Genomic DNA, 10,382 nt, shown 5'->3' with positions numbered 1-10,382 from the left:
AAAAAAAAAAACACAAATATGGGTAAAACTACTAGCACCCTAGCACAAATCAAGACAGTGGCACCAAACTGATGTTATGTTTTGTAGATACTGTATTCTTCACCATTATGCACTCAAAAAATAAAAACCATTTCTCTTTTAAAATGTCCTCAGTAAAGCAGTAAGAAAATTTTCTTTATAAGTGTTTTTTATTTCCACTTGTTGCTAAGCACTGTGCCATGTGTTATGGAAAATACTGTGCAAGTAGCATGTGATATACTTCCTTCTCTTTAAGAATTTTAGGCTCTAATTGGGAAGGCAAAACTATATTTTTAAAAAAGTAGTGATATTCAACAGCAGTTATAGGACTATGCTATGTAAATACTCTTGGAATTCAAAAATTGGTATTGTGTAAAGCATAGAACTTGAAATGTACTTTGAATAGTTTGAATAGAGAATGGGGCATTCCAAGTGAAGGGAGTAGGATGTGAAAGATAGAAATGAGATTTAAATGGTATGATAGGCAACTGACCTGTTGAGTTACACAGAATATGATTGGTTGGGTAAGGAGGAGCCCACTTGTAGAGCAGTTTAAAGCTAGGTCAAGGAGTTTGCATTGATAAAGTAGTAAACAAGCAGGCATCACCTAGTTTATATAGGGCAATGATCTGGTTAAACTTTATATTAAACATTGCCGTTACACAATAATGCAGGAGATTCCAGTAGGTGAAGATTTGTGTTAGGCCACACAGAGGATATCAGCTAAACCTACAGTCTTCCACATGTGAAAATGGGCACTAGGTTTTGTTTTATTTTGTTTTTATCCTATAAGCTCCATGAGAGCAGGGATGTGTCTGTCTCGTTCACCTCAATATCTCTAGCATCTTTTTGGATCTTTTCCTATGTTTTACTGTGCTTATTTCATTTCTCTTTAGTTGCTAAGGTAAGAATGTTATTGGATGTTTTTGCCCTTTTAGTGTATAAAATAGTATGAGAGTTAAGTACTAGTACCAGCTATAAACATGTACCAGCAGCCTACCAGTTTTTGTCCTTTGACTTTGTTGTGACCTAGTATGAATAATTTTGAATATTTTGGTGACATCTTAATTCCTTCCTTAGCAAGACAAATGCTATTTTAAAGAAGTCTACCCACTTTTTCCTTTGAGCTCAAAATTAAGTCCAAAGGTAACACATATAAAACATTCAGTTGTCTTTTTATAAGTTGTCTTCAGGAATTTATTGAGGAAGTAATATTATTATATTGATAAAATTGATAAAGTGGTTCATGTCTATTATATTTTTCTAATTATTGGTCATCTTTATAAATTTAATTTATAAATTAATCTTTTTATAATTATAGAAGAGGTTGCATTATATAAATTATAAAAAGTAACTTTCAGAGAGGGTACTTGTGCTGAATATTCAGACTTATGATAATATCTATGTCAAATTTGAATTTAAATTTAATTATGCTATTGTATGTCATTAAGTTTCACAAGGGATATTTATATCTCTTGTAGGAAGCTTTTGTCCAGTGATCGAAATCCACCAATTGATGACTTAATAAAATCTGGAATATTGCCTATTTTAGTCCATTGTCTTGAAAGAGATGACAAGTAAGTACATTATTTCTTTAAAAATTTGGAAAGTATATGTTGGAGAAGGCCATATTTTCTAGTAGTTAGCTTGATCTTTGAAGAAAAATGAAAGGGGCTATTGGATGCAGGTGAAAAGTCAAAATGATAAACAATGCAAGGTGTATTAATGCCAACAGATGAAGGTAAAGGCCAAAGAGGAACTTGAGAATGATACATTTAACTTTTAAGCTTTGAAATCAGCAAGAACTAATTTTACCAGATAGGTACTTGAGAAAACTGAGTAGTAATGTGCAAGTATCTTAAAGAGTTCTTACTAAAAATAAGGACACAAGAGGAGGTTTGTATGTTTTTTATACTGAAGAGATGTTTTAAACATTCCTTGGAGTGTTAAAAAAAAATGCTGGATGGATAGATGCCTTTTGAAACAAAATTTTTAATATATTTAAAATGCTAGAGGGAGGAATGGTTAGTAGATATTTGGGCCAGTGTAAAAATCCCTACTGTTTAAAATTATTTGGTGGTTTTTTTGTAGTCCTTCTTTACAGTTTGAAGCTGCATGGGCTTTGACAAACATTGCATCTGGAACCTCAGAACAAACTCAAGCGGTAGTTCAGTCCAGTAAGTTGGTTATTAACAAACAAAATTCTGATTTTTAAAAGTGGAGTTGGTAAAAAAAAAAACAAAACAGTGATTTTCCCAAAAGAATATAGCTATTTGTATTATAAAATGATACCTACTAAGAAACACATAGAGTTGTTGAAATAGGCCGCCTTGATTTAAGTATTACTTTAATCATCTTTTTGTAATGACTGACATTTTCTATTTCCAAAAATTCGCTTGATTCTTTTCTAAATCTGAAAACATTTCCTAATTACAGTAGCAGATTACATTATTGTTAAACTATTTATAGGATATCTGCAGAAATAAAGGGATTTTTCCATTGCCATCTTGCCTCTCAGCCTCTGTTACAGAGATTTCTGTCATGTTTTAAGAAATCTGCTATAAAGTAGTCCTATTGAGAGAATGGCTTGAACAGTTTCGCACTGTTATAATAGGATTGCTTTTGTGTTTCAAGAGATGTAAGTGGAAAATTATTATTGGAAGTAATAACCTGCGTGTTTTGTTTTTGTGAACGCTGTTTGATTCTTCTATCAAACAAATTAATAGTTTTAAGAAGGTACTTTTCAAATCCTTCTTAAATATGTAACTAGGGTACTTGTTTAAGCTTCTTAAAATTGTGAGCACTGATTTCTACATGATTTTGAAGGGAAACAAAGGTGTTATCCAAGTAAGCATTTTATTTTGTAGACACTTGTGTACACTGCTAGTTTGTTTTAATATATTAAAGATAATGGATAAATGAATTAATTTTTATTATAAGTAAGCATGATCTTCATATACTTAAATAACATTTTTCAAAGTAATACCAGAAGGAAGGAAGAATAGTCATTTGTTCAGTCCAGTATTTTGCTCAGATATGGACCTATCTCTGTGTTTCCTATCCTTGTTGAGTAACAGAATCACTTTCTAATTCAGAAGGTCTCATGCGGCCCAGAAATCAGTCTAAAGTACTACATATTGTTAATTTAAATTTCTGTATTCAAAAGTTACTTCAACAATTGGACTTCCTTTTTCAAATTTGAAGATAATCTATAAGGAATAAATCTTAAAGCTGAATTAAATCCAGGTTTTATTGTGAATGAAATTTTATAGGCTTGATTTAACATTTGCCTGTATGTCAGAATGCACTTTGATGCTGACTAATCTGCTAGTCAAAACATTTCTAATAATGCTATTGTAATGAAAATCATTAAATGACTATATATTTTAAATATATTTTTAATAGGTTTCTTTTTTTTTTTAGGTTATCCTCAGCAAAAAAATTAAGATTGATTTTTGTTTTAGAGTTTGGTATCTTGAACCTTAAGTATTAACTTACATTTTCCTCCTTTAGATGCTGTGCCACTTTTCTTGAGGCTTCTCCATTCGCCCCATCAGAATGTCTGTGAGCAAGCCGTGTGGGCATTGGGAAATATCATAGGTTTGTGTAAAACTTGTAATATTAGTCCAACAGTTGTTGTTGTCATATACTAGGTAATAAAAATGTGGCTACTAGTAGTCAAAAAGGAAAATTTGCCTTCAGTACTAATTTTGTGAAATAGCTTACAGAAATTTGAACATTATAAAGCCATAATAAACAGAATGAACATTTTTGTTGCTTAAGATACCATTGTATCTTTATATAGTCAACTCTTAATTATTTGAATGATTATGAAATATGTATACGATTTAGACCTTCCTCTGTTTTATACTGGGGTCCATTTTATTTCTTAACTCTCTCCATCAGAGAAAGTAATAAGAAAAAAGGAAAAAAAGAGGGGCAAACTTAAATCAATAATTTTTCTCCATATTGGCAATTCTGAGAAGAGTCTAAAATGAAATCTTTTATATCTCTTGCAGACTAGTACATTAAACTTAGTAATATATAAAATATATTAATAGTAATAATATTCCCTATCTTCATGAGTCAACAGGAAATATCTGTAGCTTATTGACAGTTTAGTTAAATGTTTAACACCAGGATTACCATACCTTTCAGGATTTTTCTGATAAATAATTGTAGGGAGAATGATTAAAAGACAATTCTAATATTTCAAGGATTTGTTTTTTAACTAGAGCCTAACTTAACCCAAACTCAAAAATTCGAAGAGCTCTCCTCCAGAAAGAGAATAGAAAAAATCTGGGATCTGAATTGTATTGTGCCCGTGATGTAGGTCAGAAACCTAACTATTGGAGGTAGGGTTGGGGTGCTTTTTCTAGGTGTCTCACTAATTTGGTAAGCAGAAGGATTCTAAAGATTACTTTTGCCAGATACTTTATTGCTCCTAAATGAAAGTGATCAGTATTACCTTGATATACCTCCTCTTTATTGCTCTTTTACAGGGCAAACATGCAAGGTAGGGGATGGTCATGATTTTTTAAGGGAGGATTTCTCTGTGAACTATGTGGCATAGGGTATACTGCTATTAGGAATGTTATTGTTTCTTTTTTTTTTTTTTTCTTTTGGTACCATGATGCTCAAGCAGAAGGAATGCTATTGTTTCTATATCCAGAGTCTCTCACTGCTTTGCTTTTATACCAAATTTTGGATTTAGAACTATTATACAGCCTCCTTACATTTGGCTTTTGATTCCAGTGATATTCTGGAATTAATTAGAATATACAGATGCAAAAAGAACAAGCATTTTATCTGCAAATATTGTAGTGCAAGGAAAAATGTTTTCACTTATTGGTAATATTTCAGCATGGCTTCAAACTAGAAATTACAGTGACACTCCAGATACAGATATTGTTTGGCAGTTCTCTGCAGCACTGGTTCTCAAACTTTAGAATGCTATGAGAATCACGTGGAGGGTTTGTTAAAATAGAGACCCAGACCTACAGAGTTTCCGCTTCAGTAGATCTGAGCTAGAGGTCAAAATTACATTGGAAACAAACTCTCTAGGACTGTTGGTTCTCCTTTTTTTCTGACATAGTTTTCTGAGTGTATAGAGTATAGTTCATACTCTTTTGATGCTCTGATATTGGATCATAAATATAAATTGTTCAAATGTATTTTCTCTTTAATAATATTTTCATATATTAAAATCTTTTTCATTACATGAAAGTTTGTTAAACTGAAGGTACCATTGAGAGAGAAAGAAAAAAGCAACAGTTCTCTGCTCACAAAATATTTTTTAAGAACTCTTAGGCTTCCAGAGTTTAGATGACATAAAAACATAAGTGAGCAGCTTATAAACCTGAAGATGTGAATAATGTGCAAAAAAATACATTGGCACCTTGTGTTGCTTCTCATGGCCCAAAGACCTTGAATGTCCACTTAGTTATTATTACCTAAAACTTTCATATAAAACTAAACAGTGTATCTGGTTAAAATACAGAAGCAGCATATTGTACCCAGTGCTTTATGTTTTCTAAAAATGCTTATAGTTGGTATGTCTTATTGAAGTAATAAATCCATCTTTCTACAGGTGATGGGCCCCAGTGTAGAGATTATGTCATCAGTCTTGGAGTTGTGAAACCTTTACTTTCCTTCATAAGTCCATCTATTCCTATAACATTTTTAAGAAATGTTACTTGGGTTATGGTCAACTTATGTCGCCACAAAGACCCACCACCACCAATGGAAACCATTCAGGAGGTAAATAAATTTTTTTTAAAAAAATTAGATACAATTATGTGTGTTTTTTATCTATTTATGTTTTAAAATCTATATATTTCTCTCCTCAGATTCTTCCAGCCCTTTGTGTTTTAATTCATCACACAGACGTAAATGTGAGTAAATGCTTCCCATCATATATTTGTATGTATGTATGTATGTTCAGGGGAGAAAATGTTATACTGAGACATCCTGTCAGTGTACTTTCTATCAGATTTTTCCACTTCAAGAGCTGTAGTACATATTTGGTATTTTTATATTTACTTTGTGTTTATCTATATCACAAAATACAATTTTAGTGAAGAAAGCAAGCATATCTGTTATTTTGGTGTAGGCAATGACAGGTATGTATGTAAGTGTTGTGAAAACTCACATTGAAAGTTTTTAAAGTTGCCAGTTATCTCTCTCACTAACATCATGTCTTTTGATTGTTCATGAGCTTTTCATGAAAGCTCATTTTGACAGCTTGACCAATGAGAGCACATACACATACATACTGATATTTTTGTCTTTTGGACGATGAAAAAGAGAAACATTTGTGCTTATGTGCATGGATTTGGCTTTATATACATATACCAAATCGTGAATATCAGTTGCTCTTTAATTCCATTTGTTACTCTATTTCTGCAATTATAGTAACTTTTATATTGGCTTCATTCATCAAGGTAACTAACTCTTGATTATCCAGACGAGAAAAAAAAAATCAGCGCAGACAAGATTTTAAACATAACAAATATACTTTGCTTATCGTTACTAACACAGATGGCAAAGAAAAAGGCAACTTAGGGAGTGTGAATGAGGTGGAAAACCGCCCTAACCGCTTATAAAAGGCAGGCTAGCCTTTAGTGTGTTACAGAAACTAGGAGTATAATGGGTAAGGGAAATTATATGAATTAAATGTATGACAACAGTCAGGAACTTTTGTGTGGCTGTTTAAGAACAGTTTGATATGGTGACCAATATTTGATGAGCTGTTTCGTTTCTTTATAGTTTCTACAGTTAAACCTTTTTGCAGGAATCTCTATAAAGCTTATGGAACAAATTTAAGTTAGAATGGTACTATGTCAGTTGATGACAATGTACAGAATTCTAGATGAACATGATCTCTGCTCTGAAGACTTTTTTTTTAGTTCCAAATAGTCTAGAATCTTTAACAAATAAGCAGTTTTTAGTTTTGGCTTCTTATAGCCAAGTTCTTTGATTAAATTACAAATTTCAATATTTTGCTTTTAAATGATTTTCAAGAAAGAGTAATCTCAAAGTTTATCCCTCTACTGGAAAACCAGACATCTTGGTTGACTTTATTCAGTGATATATTGTGTTCTTTCTACCTGTTTACCCCAATCTAGATGAGATTAGACTCCATTTTTCTTGTTTTTGATGTATCCTGAAGAATTTCTCAAGGCAGTTTGCATTGTTCTTTTTAGTAACATATTGAATAAATACATATTGAATTACTTACTAAAAAATAACGTCTAGTAAAAACACAACCTCCGTAGTTAAACACTTAGCAGCAAATTCTTAAATCAGGCCATCAAAGACGTTGAAAACAAAAAATTAGAAAGAACTTCTTCCACAAATCATAAGTGAAACATTGACATTACACTGTAGATGTAATTAGTAAGCTTGCCATAGAATATAAACTTTGATGTAAAAGTATATATGAGATCTAGTTTGATTTGAATTGTGATTTTGATCTGAGCATCTTTTGACATATTTAGCACTGGGCCTTTTTTAAAAATGTGTCCTCCTGAGCAAGTAACTTGAAGTTTTTTACCTGTGTCAACAAATTTTAACATATGTTGATACTCCAGAATAAGAACTGGTTATATTTGCAACTTGAAGTTTAACTGTTTCATATACGTTGATACCACTTTATTTATGTGAATTCTTTAATTTGATATCTTCTTTGTACATTAAAAATATCCTGAGGGCTTTCTTGAATTTCTGAAGGAACCAGTGGCAAAGTACTGATTTCGTCCTTAGAAACCCTCCACCGTTCTTGGAAACCCTCCACCCTTCTTGGGTGTTTTAAGCTTAACATTGGTTTGGAATTTTAAAGATTTTAAACTTCTCTGGCTTGTCTTTTGACATAGAGTTCATATTCCAGAAAGGCTTTAAAAGTAAAGTTTCAGGCACAATTATTATGCCTGTGCCTTTGTCAATAATTGTATTTATATGCAGCAGTTGAACAGTTTGTCATACTGCCCTTTGGCCATAACTTCTAATTAGGACTTAACATAAAGAAAGATGAAATACATGGCCTGCTGTACTTCAAAATACAATCATTAAAAAGAATTGTAGGCTGTTTTTCAATTTCAATGTAAGTAAATTAGAGAGGGTGCCTTTTTTTTTTTTTTGGTAAGTAGCAGCTGGTGTAAATATGTTTTTAACTAGACCATGTTTTTTTATTATAGATCTCACAGGTTGACCTATGATTGTTTTTTAACGTCTTGATCTGTAGCTGCAGGGGATTTCTACTATTTAGGAAGTTGCATCCAGTTTTTTAAAGCAAAGCAAGCTGGCTAGAAAAGATTTAAACTACTGTAATACTAATATTGGGGTATTGGCTGTAGGCATACCGACATGGTACTCATGATTCTAAAGAGCTCCTTGAATATATCCATCTAGCCCAGACGTTTTGAACCACTGTGCATGTTGGATACATACAGTCTTTCCATTTACCACAATGTGCTTGGACCTATTATCCCTCAGCCTTTAGGAAGGAGAATGTCTTTTTCTCCTATTTTATGTGCTGTGTTAGCGTGTGTGTATCTTAGCGAATTAAGATTGGATACTGATCTAGGTTTGAGACTAAATATCCTGAATATCACTAAAAGATGTACATACTTAATACAGACATTTATAGATGGTGATGTTTAATATAATAGAGATCAAGATTCCAATGAACTTAAATGAGTGAAGAAAGGAAGAAAGAAGGCAGTAGAACAATCTTAGATTGGTTGTATGGTTAAGAATTACTAAAATGAGAAAATATTCAAGGCCATTTCAATTTTATTTTACTCATTAGATACTGGTAGATACAGTCTGGGCCCTCTCTTACCTTACTGATGCTGGCAATGAACAGATACAGATGGTAATAGACTCTGGAATAGTTCCTCATTTGGTTCCTCTGCTCAGCCACCAAGAAGTTAAAGTTCAGGTAAGTTTGTTCTTGATAAAATCATAAGTATTTCTTACCATTAATTGCTTTAAGGATGGACAATGTCAACAGTTAAAAGTATATTCTTTGCTGGGCATGGTGGCTCACGCCTGTATTCTAGCACTTTGGGAGGCCAAGACGGGAGGGTTGCTTGAGGCCAGGAGTTTGAGACCAGCCTGAGCAAGAGTGAGACCCATTCTCTGTAAAAAATGGAAAAAGTATCTGGGTGTGGTGGCACACTCCTGTACCCAAGAGTGTGAGGTTGCAGTGAGCTATGGTGATGCCACTGTGCTCTAGTCTGGGCAACAGAGTGAGACTCTGTCTCAAAAAAAAAAAAAAGATTGATTAAATAAATAAATAAAGTATATTCCTAGCATAACAACATATTTATGATCTAAAGAATGAGTTGTTTTATTCCTCATTTTAAAAATGAAGAAAATGAGGTAAGAGTACTACAGTTTAACAAGAACTCCCTTTCCCCTGCCAAAAAATAAAACCAAACAAAGAGACTCCATTGTAGATTACTGATTTCTAATGTAGACCAGGGAGATTCACTATAGGAACTTGGGTGGCATCTATAACAGTATTTTATTTTTCTTCCTCCTCTTTTACTCTTCTACTCTCCCTCCACTCCCAACTTTTTTTTTTTTAATTACTTGGGAAGTTCAGTTAACCCTAAGCCTCAGTGGTACTGAGGTGTTTGTACTAAAATGTGCTGCTTAGGAGCTTCCTAAATTATTCCTTTTCAATTGTTTAAACATATTTAATTTTTTTATTATTTTTAAATTCTTCCACATAATATTTATCCCAAAGAACCTGCATTTAGAAAGAGCCAAAAAGAGAGGGTAAGAAGTTCACACAAACATTTTAAGCATTAACTATCAAACTACAGTGCTAAAGGCCCATGCAAAAAACTCTCCCTACCTTTCTGAGGTAAGTAGTATATTTTAATCTAATAATGGTTTAGAGCCTACAAAATACAGTAATAGCACAAGTAAAAACTGTTAGCATGAGTCACTATTTCTCAACTATGGCTGGACATAAAAATCAACTGTGTGGAGCTTAAAGAAAAATACTTTTTAATTTCCCTTGCTAACCTTTAGAGATTCTGTAAATCCGGTATATTTCCTAGAAACTTGAGCTTTAAAATCTCTTGAGGTGAAAGTGATGTGCAGTTAGAATAGAGACCCTGCACCTTAAAAATTAAAGTACTTTAAAGAAAGAAGAAAACTTAGCTAAATTCAGAAAGAATTGATTAATAGTTTTTCATTTAGAGATATCTGTAACTAATTTTAAATATTCTTTTTTTTTTTTGAGACAGAGTCTCACTCATGCCTGGGCTAGAGTGCCGTGGCATCAGCCTAGCTCACAGCAACCTCAGACTCCTGGGCTCAAGTGATCCTTCTGCCTCAGCCTCCCAAGT

The 10,382-nt window shown here is 32.7% G+C and overlaps 1 protein-coding gene across 1 annotated transcript in view; it reads left to right on the top strand.

Moving 5' to 3' along the window:
- KPNA4 (karyopherin alpha 4 (importin alpha 3)) overlaps positions 1–10,382 on the top strand; it is a 76,436-nt gene that overhangs the window by 49,841 nt on the left and 16,213 nt on the right. The window contains exons 5-10 of the mRNA XM_012650423.1: positions 1,500–1,595; positions 2,110–2,195; positions 3,532–3,618; positions 5,609–5,778; positions 5,868–5,912; positions 8,828–8,959. Of these exons, the coding sequence (XP_012505877.1) occupies positions 1,500–1,595; positions 2,110–2,195; positions 3,532–3,618; positions 5,609–5,778; positions 5,868–5,912; positions 8,828–8,959 (616 nt within the window). The remainder of the gene's footprint in view (positions 1–1,499; positions 1,596–2,109; positions 2,196–3,531; positions 3,619–5,608; positions 5,779–5,867; positions 5,913–8,827; positions 8,960–10,382) is intronic.

Source organism: Propithecus coquereli, unplaced genomic scaffold, assembly GCF_000956105.1.
Source record: "Propithecus coquereli isolate 6110/MARCELLA unplaced genomic scaffold, Pcoq_1.0 Scaffold325, whole genome shotgun sequence".
In the NCBI taxonomy this organism is placed as follows: domain Eukaryota; kingdom Metazoa; phylum Chordata; class Mammalia; order Primates; family Indriidae; genus Propithecus; species Propithecus coquereli.
This window is presented reverse-complemented; position numbering and strand designations above follow the sequence as displayed.